At 46.8% G+C, this 26,624-nt stretch overlaps 1 protein-coding gene and 1 long non-coding RNA gene across 3 annotated transcripts; one reads left to right on the top strand and one right to left on the bottom strand.

Annotated features, from left to right (window-relative positions):
- The first annotated feature begins 279 nt into the window (after nt 1-279).
- On the top strand, nt 280-2,998 carry LOC309369426. The gene is made up of 2 exons (XR_014168121.1): nt 280-1,255; nt 2,176-2,998. It is a non-coding gene; the product is annotated as an uncharacterized lncRNA (long non-coding RNA).
- A 138-nt stretch (nt 2,999-3,136) lies between these two features.
- Nucleotides 3,137-22,702, bottom strand: LRRC32 (leucine rich repeat containing 32). Of its 2 annotated transcripts, none has more exons than XM_081909818.1 (3): nt 22,410-22,702; nt 13,226-13,281; nt 3,137-5,086 (listed from the first exon to the last, which is right to left on the bottom strand). In XM_081909818.1, exons 2-3 carry the CDS (start codon nt 13,247-13,249, stop codon nt 3,152-3,154), a joined length of 1,959 nt encoding a protein of 652 aa, XP_081765944.1. In that variant the 5' UTR covers nt 13,250-13,281; nt 22,410-22,702; the 3' UTR covers nt 3,137-3,151. The 2 variants fall into 2 exon arrangements, with proteins under 2 accessions (XP_081765944.1, XP_081765943.1); XM_081909817.1 differs by having other exon boundaries at nt 13,226-13,316; nt 22,410-22,701.
- Between the last annotated feature and the right edge of the window lie 3,922 nt (nt 22,703-26,624).

The following is a 26,624-nucleotide window of genomic DNA, read 5'->3' as shown; positions in this document are numbered from 1 at the left end:
CAAGCTCTGGGAGCAGCAGCAAGGCTGCGCGCAACCTTGTTGCCGCTCCTGGACCTGTTCTGGGGGCTGGGGTCGGGGGAAGCTCGGGCTTCCCCCACCCCAGCCCCGCAACTAAAAATGAAGCCAAGACAGTTAGCAGGATCCATCCCGCTCGCTGTCTTGGCTTCTGTCTCCTGGCTGGAGAGGTTGCCAGCAGCTAAAGAGAAAGCCAAGATAGCCAGCGGGATGGATCTCACTGTCTTGGCTTCTTTGCTCTTTGGGGCTAGGGGGGGAAATATTTTTTCCCCTTTATTTCCCCCCCTAAAAACTAGGTGCGACCTATAGTCCGGTGCGCCCTATGGAGCAAAAAATACGGTACATTTGTTGCTCTGTCCCCTTTTGCCTCTGAGCCCCCTAATGCCCAACACTAGCGTATGGCCCCCAGATGGTTGCCCAGAAGAGAATGTGGCCTCTCTCCTCCATCCAGATGATCAAGGATCATTCTCTGAGTTCAAGGACAAATTCCAGCCTGGCAAAAACAACCCAGGAGGGTGTGGAGCAGGGCTGGTAAAGGGCATGGCCTGGGGTGTGGGTGTGTGAGGAAGGTGTGTCCCAGATAACTGGACCCAGATTTTGGACCCTGGGCCTCAGGTTCCACACCCCTGCCTTAGGAAACTGCCCCACCCAGCCTTGTTCCCTCCTCACTGCCCATATATGGGCAGTGACATCATCTTTCAAGGAAGGGAGGAACGGTAACAGGGATTCCTTGCAGGGGCTACCAGACAGCTGGCAAGTCTAGGAGTCATAGAGTTGGAAGGATCTCCAATGGTCCTCTAGTCCAACCCTCTGCAATGCAGGAATCCTAGCGAAAGCATCCATGATGGATGGCCACCCAATCTCTGCTTGAAAACCTCCAAGGAAGGAGAGCCCACCATCTCCCGAAGGAGACCGTTCCACCGTTAAACAGCTGGAATCTCCTTTCTTGTAACGTGAAGCCACTGGTTCGAGTCCTACTCTCTGGAGCAGGAGAAAACAAGCTTTCTCCATCTTCCATGTGAAAGCCCTTGAGATATTTGAAGATGGCTCTCATCTAGTCCAACCCTCTGCAATGCAGGAATCTCAACTAAAGCAACCACAGCAGGTGGCCCTCCAACCTCTGCTTTAAGGCCTCCCTGGAAAGGGAGCCCACAAACTCTGGAAGCATTATGGCTACTCAGCAGGTAGCATCCCAGCCCAACCTGACCTGGGCAGAGGAAGGACGGAAGGATTAACCAGGGTATCCCATCCTTTGCAAGGAGGGTGCCTGCCTGTACTACCAGGGTCTGACAGTGCAGAGGTGTGGAGAATGTATTTCGGTCTGAAGGCTGCCTTCCCTTCTGAGCAACCTTATGGGGGCCGCATTCCAGAGGTGGGCAAGGGCCAGGGGCCAGAATGGGTGGAGCAATTAAATTTATACAGTAGTCTAGATTCTATACATGCTCCACTGTGGGGGTGCAAATATCCAGAGTGTGAGGGTCAGGTGGGATTGCTATGAGGAATTATGAAATATGAATCAAGCCATTGTGTCAGCAACGAAAGTTGACTGGGTTTGATTCATTGACAATAGTTTCTGATCAAATCCCACAGGCCTCTCCACTGCCATTTGCTTTCTCTACACCTGACAGGCACGTATAAGCATTCTGAAACACAGGCCAGTTGGTTCATCAGGCATCCTCAGTACATAAAGTCAATAGGTTACTTTGATGTAGTTTGTTAATCTTTAGATAGATCTTAAGGACCAGGAAGAGAGTTCACAAAGAGATGGTAAATACTACCCATCCTTCCTCTCCTGTTTATGACCTCCAGGGTTTCCTAAAAGCATTCCTCCTTCTTTCCTATTTTATATACTCTGAACTATGCATGCTCAAGCAGGAAATTAGCTCTCTGTAGTTTTAACTTTAACTTTGTCCCCATGTGGGTTTTTTTTTTAAATGCTCAGAGGAAATCTGATTGGTTCTTACAAACACTGTATAAAAAGTTCTTTTGTGAATAAAACGACCTGGGCTGATGGATGGACAGGAATTATTATTGGCACCTCCTCCCAGAGTCTTGCTGGTCAAGCCTCGTGTGTATTCTATTAATCAGAATCCAAGCCTTCCTTGCTTTGGAAATGCTACACTCCATGTGCTCACACCCCTCCCCCCAGTCTTCATCCAGACAAGCGAGAAGCATCGTCAGAGTTCGGGGACACATCCCAGCAAGGCAAAAATATTAGACGATGGTGGGAAGCAGGGCGGATGGGAAATGTGTGCTGGGGCAGAGGACTTGTGTCTCAGAAGGGCGTATGGCCTGGAGACAGTTCTGAAGACCAGGTAGATAGACCTTTGGCCCCTTAGCCTGAGATTTCCCACCCTTGTGATAGATGGGAGAGGAAATACAAGTGGTTTCTTAATTATAAGAATGATTGATGCACCTCCCATTCTAAGCCAGAAAAAATGGGGTCCCAGGTGTCAACAGTTTGAGAAATGTGGGTAGTTCATGGCTGGGTTTCTCTTCACGGCTGGAGGATCCCCAAATGAGGTGTTTTTTTGGGGGGGACTGTTTCTCAGTAACCTGGTCACCAAGTGAGGACTTGCATGTATGCGGCTCCTCTGTTAGCTGAGGGGGCATCTATTTTGAGCACATTTTAAACCAGAACTGCACAAGAACTTGAAGATCTTGGTGCTTGTGGGCAAGGACAGGTTTTTTTTCCAAAGACCTGTTTGTAGCTTTGCACTTTCCAAGCCACACATCTGACCTGGAGTCCATTTTTGGTCCCAGTCAGCCTCCATCTCTCTGCCCCAAGAAAGACAATAGCACTGCCTGTCTGGCTGGACTTGACTGTTCCAGAGCGTTGACATGATTCCTTTGCAAACTGTTCTGTAAACATATGTCTTATGCGCAAATTATTTAAGGAGATCATGTGCTCTATGCACCATTGCTCAGCAGCTCAAAAGATGAATGTACAATTTTAATTGAAAAATAAAGTAGATTTGTTCTGCATGTGTGAATGAGTCATCGCAGAGTAATCCCATAGACCAAGCTTTCATCTTCTCACCTCCCACGTTCTTCAGTGGGGTCCGTTCACACCTATGGATGTGAGTTGTCCAGTGGTGAGGGATATAGGGATGGAAGCCCACCTCAGATGTAAGACCTATGCCTTAAAGTGTCGGCCAAACATGTGCCTGCGATAGCAGCAAAACACACCCACCACCACGACGACCAGGGACAGAGCCAGGACAGCTGCCACCAAGATCAAGACACTCATCTTCTTGAGGTCCTCCTTCTCGCAATCTTCTGGCCTGATGTCCCTGACCGCCATTTCTTCTTCGTAGCCAAAGCTCTTGGCGTACTGACATTTGGTGAGGTCCAAGTTGGGGATCTCCACAGTGGCCCTGTGGATCATTTGGGAGAGCCAAATGTTCCCGCAGCAACTGAGCGGGTTGCCCGCCAGGTACAAGTTCCGTAGGTTCTTTTCCAAAGTTGGGATCTTGCTAGCTTTGAGGTCGCTGAAGCTGTTGTTCTGCAGATCCAGGACTTCCAAGGCACAGCAGTTCTCAGACCAAGCAGGCAACCAGCTCAATCGGTTGTCTGACAAGTTGAGATATACGAGGTGCGGGAAAAGCGGGAAGTCGGTGCTCAGAGACGTCATGCCGTTCCCGTGCAAATCCATATATTTTAGAGACATCTCCAAGCCCGAGAAAGATTTGGGCTCTATGTGGAGTCCCCAGTTCAGAGAGAGGTCCAAGGCCACGAGTTGAGTCCTGTAGAAAGCATGCATGGGAATCCTCTTCAGCTTGTTGTCAGAAAGGTACAAGTGCTGAAGTTCAGGAAGGTCAACGAACGAGACGCAGCCGCGGTCCTCCCCAGCGAGCCTTTTCCTGGCTAACCCTGAATAGAAGCCACAAAGACAGAGGTTGTTGCTTCGGAGGTTCAGGAGCGAGAGGCGAGGGAGGTGGGCAAAGATGTCTGGTGGCAGTGCTTGGAGACGGTTGCCTTGGAGGAAGAGCTTCTGCAAGTTGACCAGGGTGCCAGAACCCCAATCCAGATGCTGCAAAGAGTTAGAACTGAGGTCGAGAATGGTCAGTGAGACCAGCTCAGCACTTGCCATGAAAGTCTGGAGGCAGTTTTTGCTGAGGTTGAGAACCTGAAGGGCAGACATGGAAGTGAAGAACTCGCTAGGGATGGTTTGGATCTCATTGTAGCTCAGGTCCAAATATAACAGTCCAGGCAGATGTGGAGAGCTGGTGCTGTTCTTCTGAATCTGGTCCTGAAGACCAAGAGATGTGTCCATCCAGCCATAGTCGCCATCATCGTCATCACGTGGAGATTCCACCATAACAAACTGCATTATGTTCTTGGATAAATTCAAGTAGGCCAGTTTGCTTGCCTGCGTGAGAAATGGGAACCGAAGGAGCTTATTCTCGCTCAAGTCCAGCCAAACCAGGTTGAACTCCTCCTCCGATTTGGTGGAATGGAAGGTCTCGATGCTGTTCCGGCTGAGATCAAGAACTCTCAGCTGTTTCAGGTTGAAGCCAGCAATACAGGTGAGGGAGTTCATAGAGAGGTTGAGCTTGGAGAGTTGCGACAGGATCTCAAAGGCTCCTTCTTCTATCTCCATGATCATATTGCTGTGAAGGTTCACTTCAACCAGACCTGGAGACCCCTGGAACGTCCTTTGTGAAATTTCTATAATGCTGTTCTCCGCCAATGAAAGATGCCGAAGCGAAGGAGCTTTGTGGATGAAATGTTCAGCCATCCCAGTGTAGAGTCTGTTGCGGGACAAATCTAGTGTTCTGACTTGGGGGAGCGAGCCAAGCCACAGGTCGTGCTGAGCCAACTGGTAGAGCTGGTTGTCGGCCAAGTTGATCTCCTCCAAATTCCTCATATCTCTGAAGATTTCAGGCTCGATGAAACCGATATAATTGGAACTTAAGTCTAGATGGTGGAGGGAGGTGTAAAAAGCCAGGGGACTTTCTGTGATGTTCAGGAGCTTGTTTTTGGAGAGGTCGATTTTACGTAAATTTGGGTGAAGCTCCGGAGGTATCTGGTGAAGATCTTTGCCGTGACAAAATGCCTCCATATTTCTCTACAAAAAAGGAGAAAGAGAGAGAGAGAGGTGAATGAGCTAGGATGACATTCACATTGCCTACAGCTCAAAGCCATCCAAAGAAAATAAATGTTGGAAGATTTGGGGCAGATAAAAGAAGGAACCTCGATACACTGCACAGAATTAAATTATGGGGACAATAATAAATAAATTCTGATTTTTTATTATGAATTGTAGGTACTAATATTCCAAAAGAGCAGGAAAGACTTTTTATGTATGTGACAACATACTAGCCCCAAAATGGAAACAAGATAAAGTCCCTACCAGAGAGAAATGGCAAATTAAGCTGTAGGACTACTCCGAAATGGCGAGACTGACTGGATAGCTCAGGAACCAAGAAAACCAAAACTTCAATAAAGAAAGGGGAAAATTTATAATTTATCTTGGATAACACTTGTAATGTAGCAAATGCTATGTATAAAATGGAGAGACATAAAACATGGATTATGAAATAATATGCAGTTGAAAAGGATGACAACAGGACCCGTGGAGGGGAAGGTGGGAAGTCGAGAGATCAGGAGAAATCTCTAAATAAGGATATGTATTTTTGTATTGTACTGTTATGATTCTATATCTGTAAAACCAAATAAAAATTATTTCAAAAAAATACTATGGGAATCATAGACTTGTAGAGTTGAAAGGAACCCCAAGGGTCATCTAGTCCAACCATGTAATGCAGGGATATTTTGCCCATTGTGTGACTCAAACCCACAACCCTGCGAGACTCACGCTCTGCCAACAGAGCTATCCCTCCATAGCGTGCATGCAGTTATGTCCTTGCAAGAGAAGTTGTGATGACCACAGAGTTAGATGGCTTTAAAAGAGGGTCAGACAAATTCACGGACACAGTGGTGCCTTGGTTCTCAAACGCCTTGGTTCTCAAACGCCGAAAACCCGGAAGTGAGTGTTCCGGTTTTTGAATGTTTTTTGGAAGCTGAACATCCACTGCCGCTGTCAGCTATTGTTTCTGGGGCACCTGCACCAATCAGAAGCAGGTCCTTGGTTTTTGAACATTTCGGAAGTCAAACGGACTTCTGGAACAGATTAAGTTTGGTGCTTTTGTTTTTGCTATTTATTTTGCGTTTTTGTTTCTGAGGCTTTTTAGGTTCATTTGTTTTTGCGACTGTGTGGAACCCAGTTCAGCTACTGATCAATTGATTGTGTGACTGCGGAAATGGATAAAAGCCCCCCATCCGAAAAATGGCTATCATCAGTGCAGGTAAGAGGGAAAAAATAATTTTAATTTTTATCATCTACAATAATGTCTTATTTATTTTATAGTACAGTACATTGACTATTACTTTCATTTTATGGATCGATGGTCTTGTTAGATAGTAAAATCCATGTTAAATTGCTGTTTCAGGGGTTGTTTTTAAAAGTCTGGAACGGATTAATCCATTTTGCATTACTTTCTATGGGAAAGAGCGCCTTGGTTTTAGAACGCTTTGGTTTTGGAACGGACTTCTGGAATGGATTAAGTCTGGGAACCAAGGTACCGCTGTATCAGTAAAGTAGGCTTGTTTTGACACATACCCAATCCTGCATACAGGGAAGCTAAAGGTATTATCAGAGCTCAAGGGCACATTTTAGCCAGAAGGACACTTTCAAAAATGGGTGCAAAGCAGGGCCAATGAGGACAGTCCTGAGGGCCAGACGCAGAGGCTTGGAGGGCCACATTCAGTGCCCATGCCCGGCATGAGTAAGCTTTCTTAGCATTGGGTCACCTTCCACATATGCTCCTCACCCCTTCCCTTCTTGTTTGCATCTATCACGGGTAGGCAACCTAAGGCCCGGGGGCTGGATGCGGCCCAATCGCCTTCTCAATCCGGCCTGCGGACGGTCCAGGAATCAGTGTGTTTTTACATGAGTAGAATGTGTGCTTTTATTTAAAATGCATCTCTGGGTTATTTGTGGGGCATAGGAATTCGTTCATTTCCCCACCCAAAATATAGTCCGGCCCACCACATGGTCTGAGGGACGAGCACCTTCCCCACCCATCAAAATTCCCAAACAAAGCCTCTATACCTCTTTCCACTTTTTTTTTTTTGAGGGGGCTCATCTTTCACCTCTGTCGAGGGGACAGAGGATGAGATGGTGGGACAGTGTTCTCGAAGCTACCAGCATGAGTTTGACCAAACTGCGGGAGGCAGTGGAAGACAGGAATGACTGGCGTGCTCTGGTCCATGGGGTCACGAAGAGTCGGACACGACTAAATGACTAAACAACAACATCTTTCACCACCCTCTCCTTTCCTGCCCAGACATTACTTTTGAACCCCGTCCAAGTTTCTCCAGATCTCTCTTCTGCTTTGGAAATATAATCTACTTTCTTTCTTGGCTCTGCGACCGCAGTCTATTCGGGGGTATTCCATATGGAATAGGAAAGAATGCCGAAGGAAAACAGGATGCGTGTCGTTCGCACGGGCTCCAGCCCTCGCAGGAACGGCCGAGGGAACTATTTGAGGGCTAGGCAATGCTTCGGACCTCTCTCAGTGGGGCCCATCGCCTTTTCAACTTACTCATGTTCCTTTGATCAGCAGCTTTGTTCTAACACTTCCCAAGGGGGAATGTTCTTCCAAACTTGAGAAGCTTCCTTCAGGCTAAGACAGTTGTTGTTGTTTAGTCGTGTCCGACTCTTCGTGACCCCCTGGACCAGAGCACACCAGGCACTCCTGTCTTCCACTGCCTCATGCAGTTTGGTCAAACTCATGCTGGTAACTTCGAGAACACTGTCCAACCATCTTGTCCTGTGTTGTCCCCTTCTCCTTGTGCCCTCCATCTTTCCCAACATCAGGGTCTTTTCCAGGGAGTCTTCTCTTCTCATGAGGTGGCCAAAGTATTGGAGCCTCAGCTTCAGGATCTGTCCTTCCAGTGAGCACTCAGGGCTGATTTCCTTCAGAATGGATCGGTTTGATCTTCTTGCAGTCCATGGGACTCTCCAGAGTCTCCTCCAGCATAATTCAAAACCATCAATTCTTCGGTGATCAGCCTTCTTGATGGTCCAGCTCTCACTTCCATACATCACTACCAGGAAAACCATGGCTTTAACTATACGGACCTATGCTAACTATATTGAGCTATGCTAAGACAGACCACCCACCAAATGAAGCTCAGTGTTGCCTGCCCTGACTGACAGCACCTCTCCAGGGTTCCCAGCACCGAATCTCTCTGAGCCCTACCTGAAGGGAACCAACCCGGGTTTCCTGCATGCAAAGCAGATGCTCTACCCACTAGGCTATGGAAGCAGGTAGCTGCTACTTAGGTTAAGCAATGCCAGGCCAGATGTAGCAATGACCTGACTCAGTATAAAGCAGCTTTGTTGCTGAGCAGATAGTTGAATCCTTAATAATAATAATAATAATAATAATAATAATAATAATAATAATAATTTATTTATACCCCGCCCCTCTGGCTGGTCTTCCCCAGCCACTCTGGGCGGCTTCCAAAAAATAATAAAATACTATAATACATCAAACATTAAATGCTTCCCTACACAGGGCTGCCTTCAGATGTCTTCTAAAAGTGTGGTAGGTATTGTTATCTTTGACATCTGGTGGGAGGGCGTTCCACAGGGAGGGCGCCACTACCGAGAAGGCCCTCTGCCTGGTTCCCTGTAACTTGGCTTCTCGCAGGGAGGGAACCGCCAGAAGACCCTCGGAGCTGGACCTCAGTGTCCGGGTATAACGATGGGGGTGGAGATGCTCCTTCAGATATACTGAACCAAGGCCGTTTAGGGCTTTCAAGGTCAGCACCAACACTTTGAATTGTGCTCGGAAACGTACTGGGAGCCAATGTAGGTCTTTCAAGACCGGTGTTATGTGGTCTCGGCGGCCGCTCCCATTCACCAGTCTGGCTGCTGCGTTCTGGATTAGTTGTAGTTTCCGGGTCACCTTCAAAGGTAGCCCCACGTAGAGCACATTGCAGTAGTCCAAGCGGGAAATAACCAGAGCATGCACCACTCTGGAGAGGCAGTCCGCAGGCAGATAGGGTCTCAGCCTGTGTACCAGATGGAGCTGGTAAATCCTTCTTTCAGTCCACCTGCTGGTGGCCCCAGATTGCTCTAGGTCAGGGGTGGCCAACTCCCAAGAGACTGTGGTCTACTCAAAACTGGCAGTGATCTACCCCCTTTTGGGGGGTTCAGGTCTAAGTTGTTGAGTTTTTTCAGGGAGGAGGTAAAACGTTGAGCTTTTTTTAGGGGAGCCACAGTTGTTCAGCTTCTTTGGGAGAGCCAATGATCTACCAGTGAGCTACCGCAGACGTCCAGTGATCTACTGGTAGATCCCAATCTACCTGTTGGACATGCCTGCTCTAGGTGTCTTCATCCAGGACAACCTGGGGCTGTTTCCACCCATCTTGGGCAAAGCCCGGATCTCTCAAATATTCCGGAATCCTATAATTCCCGAGGAGAACTGAGCGAGAGTTCTTCAGAATGACTGTACTCTGGGGAAACCCTCCCCAAAACATCTGCTGGTGCTTCAGCATGGACAAAACCAGGCAGGCAGAACGCTTTTGAAGGAGCTGAGCAATGTCCAGTTCACTCGTGCCTGTGAGTAATGCAAGATGTGTACAACTGCAGATGAACAGGCTGGACGAAGCACAGGCTACACCCAAATGGCACATTCCCCCAGGGGCTTGGCTCACTGGCTCGGGCGACAGCTCACAGTTGCTTCCATGCTAGAGCCCGTTGGCACTGTGAAGGGATTAGTAAAGGTAAAGGTACCCCTGCGCGTATGGGCCAGTCTTGCCAGACTCTAGGGTTGTGCGCTCATCTCACTCTATAGGCCGGGAGCCAGCGCTGTCCGCAGACACTTCCGGGTCACGTGGCCAGCGTGACGAAGCTGCATCTGGCGAGCCAGCGCAGCACACGGAACGCCGTTTACCTTCCCACCGGAGTGGTACCTATTTATCTACTTGCACCCGGAGGTGCTTTCTAACTGCTAGGTTGGCAGGAGCTGGGATCGAATGACGGGAGCGCACCCCGTCGCGGGGATTTGAACCGCCGACCATGCGATCGGCAAGTCCTAGGCGCTGAGGTTTTACCCACAGCGCCACCCGCATCCCCAGTGAAGGGATTACTCTTCCACAATTAACAGGGGTTAAAAGGGTGGTTCCATAGCATGATAGGGACCAGCAATGCCCTTCTCCTTGACCCAAATCCTGTTGTAACATGCATCCTATTTGGCTAAGGTCTCCAGCAATGTTAATTAAAAGTTTCCTGTTGGCAGGTTGCCCCTGAATTAGTCCTATTCCACCCTGGTGTATATGTGTGTTAATTATTACAGTGGTACCTTGGGTTACATATGCTTCAGGTTACATACGCTTGAGGTTACAGACTCTGTTAACCCAGAAATATTGCTTCAGGTTAAGAACTTTGCTTCAGGATGAGAACAGAAATTGTGCTCCTGTGGCGCGGCAGCAGCAGGAGGCTCCATTAGCTAAAGTGGTGCTTCAGGTTAAGAACAGTTTCAGGTTAAGTACAGATCTCCAGAACGAATTAAGTACCTAACCTGAGGTACCACTGTACTAGCTTCCAGCCATTCTTGTTAAAGTGTAATAGGAAGCAATCGAACGAATCTGAAAACAGGAAGCTTTTGATTAAAGGTACAGTTGCTCTTTAAAAGCCCAGGCAGCTCAAACCTTGCGCGAGCTAGAAATGCATTTTCAAGCTCTCCTCTGGCCAAATCAGGTCTGCAAAAAACAAGGGAAGACAACCCAGCAAGCACTGGAACGCAACCATTTGGCAGCAATGCCGCATGGATTCCCTTTCCAACAGGAACAAGCAAAAGATAGGATTTCCAGAGTTTGTGTACAACTAACTCTTCAAGCAGGGATCATTGAAGATGACTCCATGCACCCCCAAATTCCCTGATCAACCTGGGGCATAAATTCAACAGGAAATTCTTCCGAAGAAGCTTTGTGGAAAGGCACAGGAGAGCATGAGAATGATTTCAAGATCTGCCAACCGAGAGGGCTGCCTCTCCTTGCTTTATGTTACAGCTGGTTCTCTGGCTTGAAGACAAGATGGCTTAACGAAATTTGAATCTCCTGACCTCCCCCCGTCCTCGCAGAGCATCCCAATCAACAATGGCGGGAGAACGAGAGCTTTGCTCGGTCTTTGATTCGTTCCAGCGAAGAGACGCTAGAATCGCTTGGCCAAGAATGAAGCATTAACAGGGCATAACTGCCCTAAACCCTGGAGAGCAGCTGCCAGCCAGTGTAGCCTATAGGAACCTAGATGAATCTATGGTCTGAGTTCTTCAAAGACAGCTTCTTGAGACTGGACGGCTTTAGTTCAGTCTGGGAGACAGCGACATACAGGAGGAAGGCAGCAAACTCAGGTGGCTACAGACAGGATTTGTAGAGCAGATTATCACTGGATCTGCTTTTGCTGCAGGCCAGATTAGAGTATGGAACTCTCTCTTACCCTCAGCTATTTCTCTGCAGAAAAGCACGACTGAAGTGATCCATTGTGGTTTCCTTATACAGTGGTACCTATCTGCCTGCAGACTGTCTCGCCAGAGTGGTGCATGCTCTGGTTATCTCCCACTTGGACTACTGCAATGCGCTTTACATGTGGCTACCTTTGAAGGTGACCCGGAAACTATAACTAATCCAGAACGCGGCAGCCAGACTGGTGACTGGGAGCAGCCGCTGAGACCACATAACACTGGCCTTGAAAGACCTACATTGGCTCCCAGTACGTTTCCGAGCACAATTCAAAGTGTTGGTGCTGACCTTTAAAGCCCTAAACGGCCTTGGTCCAGTAGACCTGAAGGAGCATCTCCGCCCCCATCGTTCTACCCAGACACTGCCTTCTGGCGGTTCCCTCACTGTGAGAAGCCAAGTTGCAGGGAACCAGGCAGAGGGCCTTCTCGGTAGTGGTGCCCTCCCTGTGGAACACCCTCCCACCAGATGTCAAAGAGAACAACAACTACCAGACTTTTAGAAGCGTACAGTTTCCGGGTCATGTGGCCAGCATGATTAAGCTATTTTCTGGCTTACAACAACATGACCTGGGGACCGGTGCAAGTTAAGCTGGCAAAAAGGACCATTGTGATGGGAATTTTATGGTCTTAGATACATGGTAATGTTCATAAGTGTACCAACCAAGCACGTACATAGATCAGAACAGGAAGGCCAACCTGGAACCATTTTGATTCCTAAACTGACCAAATGTTGTCTCTGCAAGGTCAAAGTGGAAAAGCCTCCCCATTGTCTCTTTCCTTCACAAATCCTGTCTTAAGGGTATGTCTGTGTTTGAAGAGGGTGTGAGCCTGTGACCTGGCTCAGGAACCAAGTATTTATCATTACAAAAGACTGGCCAGGCTCCCCAGGCAATCCAATCAAGTAACCTGCCAGACAGGAGATAAACAAGGACAGGAGAAAAACAACATTCAAATTTCTGTTTTAAGACCGCCTTTTCTGTGATGTATGTGTGATGTATCTGAGGGGTGGTCTTAGGTTACACCCCTTCTGTGATGTATGTATGATGTTTCTGGGGGTGGCCTTGATCTACAGGGTGGCAATTTCAAAAGTCTTTATAAGGCCTTGCGCACCATTGTTCTGGGTCCCTCCTCTCTCCTGCGGGTGAGGGGAGCACCCTGTTGCAACAGATCAATAAAGATCAAGCTTACTAGCTGCTTTGCTTCTCAATATTCTCTGGTTGGCCTCTGTTATCTTCTCCTACCAATAGGGAACCTATGTAAGGACTCTATATGGGCTCTTGGATACCCCATAAGGGAAAAGGGCAATTTTTGTTTATAACACCATGCAACTCAAACACTACTTTAAAGATGTGTTTTTCCTCTGTCAGGCTTAGCTACAGCCCTCCCAATTTGCCACCATCTGCAAATTGGATGAGCATCCCCTCAGTTCCTTCATCCAAGTTGTTTATGAAGAACAGGATGATGAGGAACCATTCGTGAGTACTCTTGGGGTTCGGTCAGTCAACCAGCTACAAATCCACCTGACAATGACCTCATTCGACCCCCATTTTGCCAGCTTCCTTAGAGAATATCATGGGGGGTTTTGTCAAAAGCCTTACTGAAACCAAGACATTACACCAGCTTCTTGCAGGATTTGCCCTGCTTGGGTTCGAACCCTTTGCCAAAGCTCTTACAATTTCACAGGGCAACCGTTCCATCGCTGAGAAGGTTGAGACGTCTCCATTCAGCGCTGCGAGGAAGAGAAAGAGGTAGAATTTCATGGCTCTGTAAGAGTGGGAGAAAAATAGAGTCCAAGTTAGAGACCAAACCAGTTGTTTAAGGTAGGGGTTGGAAGAAACGGGTTTTTGAAAGCTGTGATAGACATCATGAAGAATACCGTATTTTTCGCTCTATAGGACGTACTATTTCCCCTCCAAAAGTGAAGGGGAAATGTGTGTGCGTCCTATGGAGCGAATGCAGGGGGAGGCAGGCAGGAAAAGCCCCCAAAAGCCGCACGGCTCTTGCAGGCTTTTCCTCAGGAGGGAGAGGGAGAAGGGACTGACGCAGCCAGTCAGTCCCTTCTCCCTCCTTGTAGAAAAGCCCACAGGAGCCGCAAGCTCTTTAAAGGGTGTGCGGCTTCTGTGGGCTTTCCCCCACCAGCCCCAAAGAGCAGGTCGAAAGGAACCTGAAGCCTCTGCTCCGAAGGCTTTGGGTTGCCTTCACTGAAGCCTGGGGAGCGAGAGGGGTCGGTGCGCACTGATCCCTTTCGCTCTCCAGGCTTCCAAGGTAGCCGCCTGAAGGTGAATGAACGCACCTTGAACGGCACATTGTTTTAGAGGGGGAGAACAAGAAAAACAATTCTCCCCCTTTCTGCGCAGTGCCTCCTGCTGCTTCACTGAAGGGGCGCTGAGCAGTAAGGGGGAGATTTTTTTCCCCTTGTTCTCCCCCTCTAAAACAAGGTGCGTCCTATGGTCAGGTGCGTCCTATAGAGCAAAAAATACGGTAAATAGTGGGTACCGATGGGAGAATCGGTTGATTTCAGTTTCTCATTTCTCCAATCTTAAATTCAGTTCTCCACATTTTCACGTCAAGTTGCAAAATTGTTTTTGAATATTCCTCGTGAAAATTCATCCGGATTTCAATGAGAACTGAATGCACACATTTCTATGCCACTTTGTCTATTATGAGCATCTTTGCAAATAAACTTCCTCCCAAATAATGCAATTTTTCTATGCTATTTCAGCCACTATATGCATTCTTAAGGTATGCTTTTATGCCTTTTAGCACATGCCACTTGGCTGGAGAACTGCACTGCGAAATTCAGAAAATTTCGAATTTCAAAGCCTTGCCATGTTTCAGTTTGCATATTGTTTCTGAAAGTGCAACCTAGGTAGCTTTGCTTTTAAATTTGAGTTACTTTGAGTGTCTCTTCCATCCCTTCTTGTGGCAGAGGATTGGCTAAGATGCCAAATTAATGCTTACCCTGTGCTTCTTTGTTTGTTTTCCAATGTATTTCTTATCAATCAAAAATTAGGTGTAGCGTGAGCATTTCTTTTATTCTGATATACGATATACAATATCTTTATTGTCATTGTCCCATGCAGAACAATGAAATTGAAAAACTACATAAAACATTCAAAAACCCCTAAAAACTCTGAAACCCCATTTTAAAATACACTATACTATAGAGACCCCTTATGCTGCGTTTAGAACCAGAATTGCATTAGCGTAGAAACTGTTTCTCAGGCGGCTAGTCCTGGCCTTTATAACCCTGTACCTTCTTCCAGAAGGCAGAAGCTGAAAGAGATCATTTCCGGGGTGCGCACTGTCCTGCGCTATCTCTGCAGCTTTCTTATGGCACCTGGAAGCATAGATTTGATCCAAGGTGGGAAGAGTGCACCCAATTATTCTCTCCGCAGTCTTTACAACCCTGGACAGCATTGGTTGTTCCCTGACCGTACAGCTCCCAAACCACACACACAGACTATAAGTTAATACGCTCTCCACAGTGCAACGGTAAAATGCCATCAACAGGTCCTTTGAGAGATTGTTTTTCTGGAGGATTCTCAGAAAAACACTCTGCTGTGCTCTCTTCATCAGGTCTCCCCAGGTTAGGTCATCTCTCAGCTCCATTCCCAGAAATCGAAACACCGAGACCTGTTCCACGCACTTCCCCTCAATAATGAGTGGCTGAATATTCAATTTACATTTCCTAAAGTCCACAATGATCTCTTTTGTTTTCTTTAAGTTAAGGAGTAAGTTGTTTGTCCTACATTGTGACATAAAGGTTAGAGTGTTGGACGAAGACTTTGAGAACCAATAATGAGTGTGCCCCAGAGAAAAAAGTTTGAGAACCACCACTCTAGACCTAGCAATGGGGTCCCCAGTGCTGGACAAGGAGTGGCAGCAATGGTGGAGCCTGGCTGTTTTGGGTAAGTTTGGGGCAAGTGGTCTGGCTTAAAAAACACATGAAATAGACTCTTTTCCTGGTCAGCTGACTTTGCTCTTGGGGAACGGTTGACTTATCAGTCATAGGTTTTATCAGAAGGGATCTGTCAGCATGGGTATTTACTTTAGGTTTTTCTGTGTCTGCTTGAAAATCCACAAATATATTTTCAGAGCAACCCAAAGAGTGAATGGTATAAACCTCAAAGGATTGGGGTGGGTGGGGGTTGCTGTAAAATCACTCGGCATAAAGATTGGAGATAGACTTTTACGGGAAGTTGTGATATGACGGAGCCTTTCTTGCTCAAAGTCCTTATACACTCATTATTTTTTCCTGTCTCACTGTCATATCCAGTAAAACAGGCTTTGTAGGTCCTTCGAGATCCTTCAAAACTGTGTGTTAAAATAACTCAGTGTGTCCATGATGTGCAATGGTGATTGTCAAGTTTAAATTTCTCTCATTTTCTTATTTTTTCAGTTCTCCACGTTTTTGTATCAGTTTGCAGATAATTTTCTGTCTTCTTTTTTATTCTTCTTATTGCATTTGTATCACACCTTTCTCTGCAAGGAGCTGAAAATGGCAAACATGGTTTCCCTCCTATTGATTTAATTCCCGCAGCAACCCTGTGAGGCAGGTCACACAGAGAGGCAGTGACTGGCCCAAGCTCACCCAGCAAACATCATGGCTGAGAGGGGATTTGAACCCTGTGCCTTCTGGGTCATAGTCTGATACTCTAACCACTAGACCACACTGTCTTAACGGCTCGTGAATATTCATCAAAATTTTAGAACGACCTAACATACAGTGGGGCGCGGGTGGCGCTGTGGGTTAAACCACAGAGCCTAGGACTTGCCAATCAGAAGGTTGGCGGTTCGAATCCCCGCAACGGGGTGAGCTCCCATTGCTCGGTCCCTGCTCCTGCCAACCTAGCAGTTCAAAAGCACGTCAAAGTGCAAGTAGATAAATAGGTACCACTCTGGTGGGAAGGTAAACGGCATTTCCGTGCACTTCTCTGGTTCGCCAGAAGCGGCTTAGTCATGCTGGCGTAGTCATCGCGGCTGGCTCCTTCGGCCAATAAAGCAAGATGAGCACCGCAACCCCAGAGTTGGTCACGACTAATGGTCAGGGGTCCCTTTACCTTTACCTTTAACATAGAGTACATATATTAATCATCATCATCATCATATTTTATTTATATCCCGCCCTCCCCAGCCGAAGCCGGGCTCAGAGCGGCTAACAACACTAAAAGTAACACAGCATTTTAAAATCAATTCATTTTAAAATCAATTCAAAATCAAATTAATGGCAACCATTGGGCTAGAGTTCTGTGAGGATTACCAAAGGAGGAGGTCAGGCTGTGCCTTGGCCAAAGGCCAGGTGGAACAGCTCTGTCTTGCAGGCCCTGTGGAAAGATGTCAATTCCCGCAGGGCCCTAGTCTCTTATGACAGAGCGTTCCACCAGATCGGAGCCACGGCCCAAAAAGCCCTGGCTCTGGTTGAGGCCAGCCTAACCTCTCTGTGGCCTGGGACCTCCAAGATGTTTTTGTTTGAAGACTGTAAGGTCCTCCGTGGGACATTCCAGGAGAGGTGGTCCCGTAGGTACGAGGGTCCTAGGCCGTATAGGGCTTTAAAGGTCAAAACCAGCACCTTGAACCTGATCCTGTACCCCACCAGGAGCCAGTGCAGCTGGTATAGGACAGGGAGAATGTGATCCCGCGGCAAGGACCCCGTGAGGAGTCTCGCCACGGCATTCTGCACCCGCTGGAGTTTCTGGGTCAGTCTCAAGGGCAGCCCCATGTAGAGTGACTATGCAATTATGTGTTGAATTCTATATTTGCAAAGCAACCTTCCTGAACCCATTGCGTTTTTGTACGCTGCCAACGTATGCATCTGAATGTGCATTTTACCCTAGCAAATGCATTTTGGTACGCATGACTTGGCTGGAGCGCTGCATTGCAAAATTTGGAGAAGTGCAAATTTCAAAGGATAGCTTTTGTTCTCGCACTGTTTCAGGAAGTGAATACGAGGTAAGTTTGCCTTTAAATGTGAACTGAACTGAATTCCGCCCCCCCCAATCCCTAGTGGTGACTTTTAATTAAAAATAACAATAAGAAAGCCTTATGCGGATCAGTTGAGGGAGTTGGACGTGTTTAGCCTGGAAAAGAAGAGGCTGAAGAGAGATTTGATAGCTGTCTTCAAATGTCTCAAGGGCCGTCAAACGGGAGATGGAGCGAACTTGTTTTCTCCTGCTCTGGAGGGCAGGATCTGAATGACAGGATGAACTTTCCTAATGTATGAACTGTTTGACAAGGGAATAGATTCCCTCAGGAGGTGATGGGCTCTTTTTCTTTGGAGGTTTCTAAGCAGAGGTTGGATGGCCATCTGTCATGGATGCTTTCGCTGAGATTTCTGCATTGCAGGGTTATCTGAAGGCGGTTGGATGGATGGCGGCTAACAGATTGAGGTTGAATCCTGACAAGACAGAAGTACTGTTTTAGGGGGACAGGAGGCGGGCAGGTGTGGAAGACTCCCTGGTCCAGAATAGGGTAACTGTGCCCCTGAAGGACCAGGTGCACAGCCTGGGAGTCATTTTGGACTCACAGCTGTCCATAGAGGCGCAGGTCAATTCTGTGTCCAGGGCAGCTGTTTATCAGCTCCATCTGGTACGCAGGCTGAGACCCTACCTGCCCGCAGACTGTCTCGCCAGAGTGGTGCATGCTCTAGTTATCTCACGCTTGGACTACTGCAACGCGCTCTACGTGGGGCTACCTTTGAAGGTGACCCGGAAACTACAATTAATCCAGAATGCGGGAGCTAGACTAGTGACTGGGAGCGGCCGCTGAGACCATATAACACCGTTCTTGAAAGACCTACACTGGCTCCCAGTACATTTCCAAGCACAATTCAAAGTGTTGGTGCTCACCTTTAAAGCCCTAAACAGCCTCGGTCCAGTATACCTGAAGGAGCGTGTCCACCTCCATCGTTCTACCCAGACACTGAGGTCCAGCTCCGAGGGCCTTCTGGCGGTTCCCTCATTGCGAGAAGCCAAGTTACAGGGAACCAGGCAGAGGGCCTTCTCGGTAGTGGCGCCCGCCCTGTGGAATGCCCTCCCACCAGATGTCAAGGAGATAAACAACTGTCTGACTTTTAGAAAACTTCTAAAGGCAGCCCTGTTTAGGGAAGCTTTTAATGTTTAATAGGTTATTGTATTTTAGTGTTTTGTTGGAAGCCGGCCAGAGTGGCTGGGGGGACCCAGCCAGATGGGCGGGGTATAAATAATAAATTGTTGTTGTTGTTGTTGTTGTTGTTGTTGGGCTTGATGATGTTTTCAACTCTATAATTTTATGATTCTGTGCTGGCCTGGTTGCAGCCAGTTCCTGGATGGGAGGCCTAAGTAGGCTTCATCTACTGCCTTGAATGGTCCCAGGTCCAATTTCTGGTATCTTCAGGTAGGTCTAGGAGAGACCTTTGCCTAAACCCCCGGAGGGTTGCAACAATTCTGTGACAGATAAAAACACTGAGCTGGATTGGCCAACTGCCAGACTCAGTAGAAGACAGTTTCTTCCTATGTTCCTCTGCAATAAATAAAATAAGCCATGCGCCAGCTTGAGGTCGTAAATGTGTCAAACAGTTGCGTTGCAACGGCTGTTGCCTGGAGGACAGCAAAGACCACATTTACCATCCATACTCCAAACAGGAAATAGCTGTGGTAGCCCACAGAACAACAGCAAATGGGACACTTCGGTCAAGAATTATCCCAAAAGGGAAGCCGCCTAGGGGTGACACAAAGAAACCAAGTGATGCAACTATCAACTATTTCATGGGGTGACCCCCATCTTCCTATTAGGAATGGTTCCTCCCATTGACCCTTCTGCCCATCTTCCCAGAGCCATTCATAGAATCAAGGTTCCTCAATTCCAACTCTCTGTGTTGCAGGAATCTCAGCTAAAGCATCCATTCCTTGAGGGCTTCATCAAATGCCTTGTTTACAAGGCAACTCCATACTTGTCTAAAGGTAAAGGGACCCCTGACCATTAGGTCCAGTCGTGACCGACTCTGGGGTTGTGGGATTCATCTCGCTTTATTGGCCGAGGGAGCCGTCGTACAGCTTCCGGGTCATGTGGCCAGCATGACTAAGCTGCTTCTGGCGAACCAGAGCAGCGCACAACGTCGTTTACCTTCCCGCCAGAGCGGTACCTATTTATCTACTTGCACTTGCGTGCTTTCAAGCTGCTAGCTTGGCAGGAGCAGGGACCGAGCAACGGGAGCTCACCCCATCGCAGGGATTTGAACCGCGACCTTCTGATTGGCAAGCCCTAGGCTCAGTGTTTTAGACCACAGTGCCACCCACGTCCCATCCATACTTGTCTACTATGGGGTAAAAAAAAACACAATACCCATAGGCTTGAATGGGATTGATTCCATGTCAATATGTATAGGATTGCAGCCTTCACAAAATATCCGACTGTGGTTACGTATATTGTGAACGGTGAAAGCCAAGTTAGAATCTGAAAGCTCACGTCTTCTTCGCATGTGAGATGTTTCAGGAGCACAACTGAAGTCCATGAGATGTTTGGAACATAGAATCATAGAAATTGCAGAGTTGGAATGGCAAACACTTCTTTGAAACATACACACACACACACACTGCATTGGTTCATAAAATAAGAAGTAAAAGGCGAAAGTTTTATATGATGTGAAGAGAAACCAGAGTGTGGTCATGTAAGGTGATAAAAGCTTTCTGGGAGATGACATATAGAGTGGTACCTTGGTTCTCAGACTTAATCCGATCCGGAAGTCCGTTCCAAAACCAAAGCATTCCAAAACCAAGCTGCGCTTTCCCATAGAAAGTAATGCAAAATGGATTAATCCGTTCCAGACTTTTAAAAACAACCCCTAAAACAGCAATTTAACATGGATTTTACTATCTAACGAGACCATCGATCCATAAAATGAAAGCAATAAACAATGTACTGCAGTCGCACAATCAATCAATCAATCAATCAGTAGCTGGGTTCCACGCAGTCACAAAAATAAAACAAAAAGAGCCACAAAAACAAAAACACAAAATAAATAGCAAAAACAGACAGACCTCAGTGTAGCACTCAAAATGGAAGTGTAGCACTCAAATCGGAAGTTACAAAAATGTAACACTCAAAACGGAGCAAGTTTGGCTTCTGAAAAACGTTCGCAAACCGGAACACTTATTTCCGGGTTTGCAGTGTTTGGGTTCCAAGTTGTTTGAGTGCCCAGGCATTTGAGGACCAAGGTACCACTGTAATTAAATGGAAAAAAATGTTTTAAATAACTTTTGTTAAAAAAACAGAAGCTTTTCTATTATAAGTACCGACATTCCAAAGGAGCAGAGAAGATTTGTTATGCATGCGACAACAGCCACACGTATGCTACTAGCCCAGAGATGGAAAGAAGAAAGATTCCCCCAGGTGATCAACGTGATCTTGCAGCGCTATACGATGGCAGGGGAATCTTTCAGGTAACCTGGTCCTGAGTCAGTAATCACAAGACCTTGAGCATATTTAGGGCTGCCATAAGTCCAGAATTTCCTGGAAATAGCCAGGATTCATCCTTGAAAAATGGATAGAATATTCACATTTGTGTCCGGGTTTTCACTTCTTGAAATATGGCAATCCTAGCACATCCCAGTAGCTATCTGGCAGCCAGTGACGTTCCTCCAACACAGGCGTGATATTTGCCCATCCAAGTACTCCATTCAGCAACTTGGCTGCAGCATCTGGACCAAACCCCAGGGGAAGCCCCACACAGAGCACATTACAGCAGTCTAATCACGAGGCTGGGTGAATCACGGTATAAAACAGCCATCAGCATGAATAACCCTACCCTTCCCTAAGAGCCGAGCTGAGTCGTCCTAACCATGACATCACCCTTGTTTAGTCCATCCTCCCATCACACAGGATGAGACCTGGCTGAGTTGAACAACCCTGATAGTACAATCTCATGCATGTTTACTCAGAAGGAGCGATGGGGAAGAAATTCAGTTCAGTTCACTTTTTAGCTTACCTAATTTGTACTTCCCAAAGGAACTACCACACAAGTATCCCTCAAAATCCGCACTTCTCTGAATTTTTCAGCAAGGTTCTCCAACCCCCCAAAATTGTTTTCCCCCCAAAAATGTGTGTGTTAGGGGAAAGAGTCCATGAAAATGAATGTATTGGTGAAAGTAACATACAAAAATGTCACTCCATGGGGAGGGGGGGGGCAGAAATCTTATGTTGTTTTATATTAGGAGAGATGTGCGTTAAATTCGCCTGAGAATTTTTGTGAGTTTTTTTTAATGTTTCGTTCGCAAACTCATGTAGAAATGTGGAAGAATGGGCAATCGACAGATTTGCCTCTCCTTCCTCAAAAGCAAGTCTCCCTGCTTTCAGCGGAGCTTACTCCCAGGTAAACGCATGCATAGGATCGCAGCCCTGACCGTCTTGATTTCAGCAGGTGAGACACTCAATACAGCCATCAATGTGTTTACTCCAAAGTCAGTTCCTTTGAGCCAAATGGGAATTTCTTTCTAGGAACCGTGCATGAGAGTGCAGCTTTCAGCTGCCTCCCGGTGGGAAATTAATTGGTTGGCAAACTGCTTTCCTTTGCTTGGCATAGCTGTCAACTTTCCCCTTTTCTTGCGAGGAATCCTATTCGGAATAAGGGAATTTCCCTTTTAAAAAAGGAAAAAATTGACAGCTATGTTGCTTAGACGGTGCCCCAGAGTTTTATTTTATTTTTCCTGCTGTTGAACGAAAAACAGAAAGGGAGCAACAGATGTTTCTCTTATGCCGTGTTCTGTAAGAGTATCCAGAACAAGTCAGAAAATTCCCAGGAGTTCCTTCCATCGGACAGACGCCTGTGCTGATTCCCTTTCCCCTTTGATCCTATTTAGAGAAATCGTCTCCCTAACTCACCTAGCGTTGTGGCAAAAGTGGCCGCTGTCAAGTCCTCCCTCTCTGTTCTTCACCAGAGGTGCTCAGCCAGTGAACCGCTGGCGCTTCTGACAGGGGGGGTCTCGCCGTCCTGCGGCATTCAAGCGGACTGAGGCTCTCGGAAAGCCAAGAGGAAAGTTAAGTCACTGGAGGAGGGGTGGGAGAAGAGAGAGAGTGAGTTCAAGAATGAAGAAACTCCTCGCAGATCAGCCTGCAATAGATTGGATTCCTTTGCACTCATCCTCCGAAGCTCCTCCAAAGCATGTGAGCTTTGCTGTAATGATTTCGAAGCATGTGTCTCTCTCTCTGTGCGCTCCTCCAGAGCTCTTTATGCTCCGAATGCTCACATTTTTACAGCGGCCAGTTTCCTGGAGCGTCTCGCGTGGGTGAGGACTTCTCCTCTCACATTGACACATACAAACAATCCTAAGAATGCCAGCTGAAATTCCCTCTTTGCAGATGTGCGTCCCGAGCAAAAACGTCGCCGCTTGGAGGTCGCAGAGATCGCTCGCCTGAGATACAGATGTGCGTGGCTGTGGGTGTCTGGGTCAAGTCGTGTTTGTCTTAAAGTGTGGTTGGGGGGGTCAGGGGGTCAGGGAGAAGGAACAGCAGCCCCACCATGCAACAGAGCCAAAGCATATGGTCCAAAGGGGGATGTGAATTGGCGATAATTCGTGCCTTCGCCCACGCAGCATGCAAGAAAGGGAACCTAACACTGCAACAGTTGCGTTTGGATTTTTTTTTTTTTTTGGTGTGTGTGTTATTCAAAACTAGCTCCACAAGCGTAACAGTTTAGTCTGTAGTAGCAAAACAAAACAAACAACAAAAAAGGCAGTTCTAAACTGTTTTCAAGAGGGATTCGAACACGAAACCATCAGATTCAGATTGCAAGATGAGAGCGGAGTTGGAGGTTTTGTGTAACAAACAGGCTTTCTGCCCTTACCCCCTACCCCCCGCTCAAAGATCTGGCTTTTTGCATGAAGGGAAGTTTGCAAAAACTCCACTAGATAAGTGTCAGATAGCAGTTGCTCAATGCAAATAATGTTAATTTATGGAACTTCCTGCCACAGGGGGAAATGCTGGCCATCAGCTAGGATGGCTTTATGCTGTTATGAGATGCTCTAGCACTGAGCATGGCCAACAGCAAGATGCCTTCCATCTTGAATTATATCCCTGCTCCTCATGTTGCAGTACTCAAAATCCAACCATCCCCTGGAGAGCTTAGCTGGGTGGACCAAGGGTCCAACTCTGTATGGCAGCTTTCCATTTTCCTGGCATAGTTCTAGGGCAGTGGTCTCCAGCCACTGGCACTCAGAAGTAGGTAAAAGTAAAGGACCCCTGGACGGTTAAGTCCAGTCAAAGGCGACTCTGGGGTTGCGGCGCTCATCTCGCTTTCAGGCCAAGGGAACCGGCGTTTGTTCACAGACAGCTTTCCGAATCATGTGGCCAGCGGGACTAAACAGCTTCTGGCGCAACGGGACACCATGATGGAAACCAGAGTGCATGGGAACACCGTTTACCGTTGCGCCACAGCGGTACCTATTTATCTACTTGCACTGGTGTGCTTTCGAACTGCTAGGTTGGCAGGAGCTGGGACAGAGCAAGGGGAGCTCACTCCGTCACGGGGATTCGAACCGCCGACCTTCCGATCGTCAAGCCCAGGAGACTCGGTGGTTTCTACCACAGCGCCACCCGCGTTACCATTTCCTCAGAAGTATTGCGGCCTCCAACTGTGGAGAATCATAGAATTTTTTAGAGTTGGAAGGGACTTTGAGGATCTAACCCCCTGCAACTTTGCTATTTAAAGCCCTACGTGCCCTAGGACCCTCATACCTATGGGACCGCCTCTCCTATTATGCCCTGCAGAGGACCTTAAAGTCCACAAATAACAACATATTGGAGTTCCCAAGTTGCAAGGCGGTTAGATTGGTCTCAACTAGGGCCAGGGCCTTTTCAGTACTGGCCCCGACTTGGTGGAACTCTCTGTCACAAGAGACCAGGGCCCTACGGGACTTGACATCTTTCCTCAGGGCCTGCAAGAGAGAGCTGTTCCGCCTGGCCTTTGGTTTGGACGCAGTCTGACCCTTATGTTTCCCTCCCCTTATGGTCTTGATTTATCGGCTACTTTAAAATGAAGCTGTGTTTTAAATTGCATTTTAACCTGTATTTTAAATTTGTTTTTTTCCTCTCTCTCTCTTTCCCCTATTATGTTTTTACTGTGATTTTATTGATGTTAGCCGCCCTGAGCCTGGCTCTGGCCAGTGAGGGCAGAGTATAAATAAATTTTATTTTTATTTTATTTTTATTTTATTATTATTATTATTATTATTATTATTATTATTATTATTATTAATATTATTATACCTCAGGTTACATACGCTTCAGGTTCCAGATTTCGCTAACCCAGAAATAGTGCTTCAGGTTAAGAACTTTCCTTCAGGATGAGAACAGAAATCATGCTCCGGTGGTGCGGCGGCAGCAGGAGGCCCCATTAGCTAAAGTGGTGCTTCAGGTTAAGAACAGTTTCAGGTTAAGAACGGACCTCCGGAACGAATTAAGTACGTAACCCGAGGTACCACTGTACTATTATTACTATTATTATCATTGTCAGCACCACTCTCTAACCAACTGAGCTATGCATAAAACCACCCAAGTTGCTGGCCTCACGGCCTCTAGTGGCAAGGAGTTCCATAGTCTTCTATGCGTTGTTTTGCACAGCAGATTCAATCCCTGGCATCTCTGGATGGAGCTAGTCAAAGACTGCTCCTGTGTGAAGTCCTGGAGAGCATTGGACACAGTGCAGAGCTGGGTGGGGCAATGGTCTGACTCTGTATACGGCATCTTCCTTTTTTTTTTTTTTTAAAAAAGGTTTTTATTTATACTTTTCAAATTTATACATTTCATTAATTTTACAATCCATTTTAACATTTCAGAATTTGACTTCCTTCCCTTTCCTTCTGCGGTTCCCTAAATTTATTTATTTTTCATATCTTCTGCATGTCCAAATTCATTTAACTTACTCATTTAATTATCCACTGTAAATATATGCCCTTATAACACTACGATAATCCTGCTAATGTTTTTATCTGTTTACAAGTTATCTGTAAATATTCAATAAACCATTTCCATTCTGTTATAAAGAATTTGTTATCTTGATTTCTTATCCTTCGGGTGAGTTTCGCCATTTCTGCATATATTCCATGAGTTTCTGTATCCATTCTTCCTTTACTGAGACTTCTGCTTCCTTCCATTTTGGGGCATGTAGCATCCCTTGCTGCTGTAGTAGCATACATAAATAAATTTCTATACAATTTAGCTAATTCTGTCCCTATAATTCCCAAAAGAAAAGCTTCTTTTTAAAATTAAAGTTATTTTGAACATCCTTCTCAATTCATTATATATCATTTCCCAGTAAGCTTTAACCTTCCAACAAGACCACCACAAGACCTCACCTGGAGTACTGTGTCCAGTTCTGGGAACCACAGTTCAAGAAGGACACTGACAAACTGGAACGTGTCCAGAGGAGGGCAACCAAAATGGTCAAAGGCCTGGAAACGATGCCTTATGAGGAACGGCTAAGGGGGCTGGGCATGTTTAGCCTGGAGAAGAGGAGGTTAAGGGGTGATATGATAGCCATGTTCAAATATATAAAAGAATGTCACATAGAGGAGGGAGAAAGGTTGTTTTCTGCTGCTCCAGAGAAGCGGACACGGAGCAATGGATCCAAACTACAAGAAAGAAGATCCCACCTAAACATTAGGAAGAACTTCCTGACAGTAAGAGCTGTTCAACAGTGGAATTTGCTGCCCAGGGGTGTGGTGGAGTCTCCTTCTTTGGAGGTCTTTAAGCAGAGGCTTGACAACCATATGTCAGGAGTGCTCTGATGGTGTTTCCTGCTTGGCAGGGGGTTGGACTCGATGGCCCTTGTGGTCTCTTCCAACTCTATGATTGTATGATTCTATATGATGAAAAGAACCTTCTTTCTGTATAACGCAGTTTCCTAAGTTCCACAGTAACATATGTTTTGGTTGAAGACAGAGTCGTTTTTAAGAGCCAAACATGGCTTGAGCAAGGCTTTGTTTCACACAACACACACCATCAGTGGGGCATCTCAACCCTCTAAGGCAGCCTTTCTCAACCTGTGGGTCCCAAGATATTGTTGAACTACAACTCCAATCACCCCTAGCTAGCAAGGCC

Source organism: Podarcis melisellensis (assembly GCF_964234715.1).
Source record: "Podarcis melisellensis genome assembly, chromosome: 4".
NCBI classification, from domain to species: Eukaryota; Metazoa; Chordata; class Lepidosauria; order Squamata; family Lacertidae; genus Podarcis; species Podarcis melisellensis.
Note: the sequence above shows the minus strand (reverse complement) of the source record. Positions and strands in the feature narration are given on the sequence as shown.

Bases quoted from the DNA above. Each gene is read 5' to 3' on its own strand.
- LRRC32 (XM_081909817.1), bottom strand. From the start codon at position 13,312: ATGAAATTCTACCTCTTTCTCTTCCTCGCAGCGCTGAATGGAGACGTC. The intron at 5,087-13,225 runs GTAAGAGCTTTG...CCTTTTTTGTAG, and splicing joins AACGGTTGCCCTGTGAAATT to AGAAATATGGAGGCATTTTG.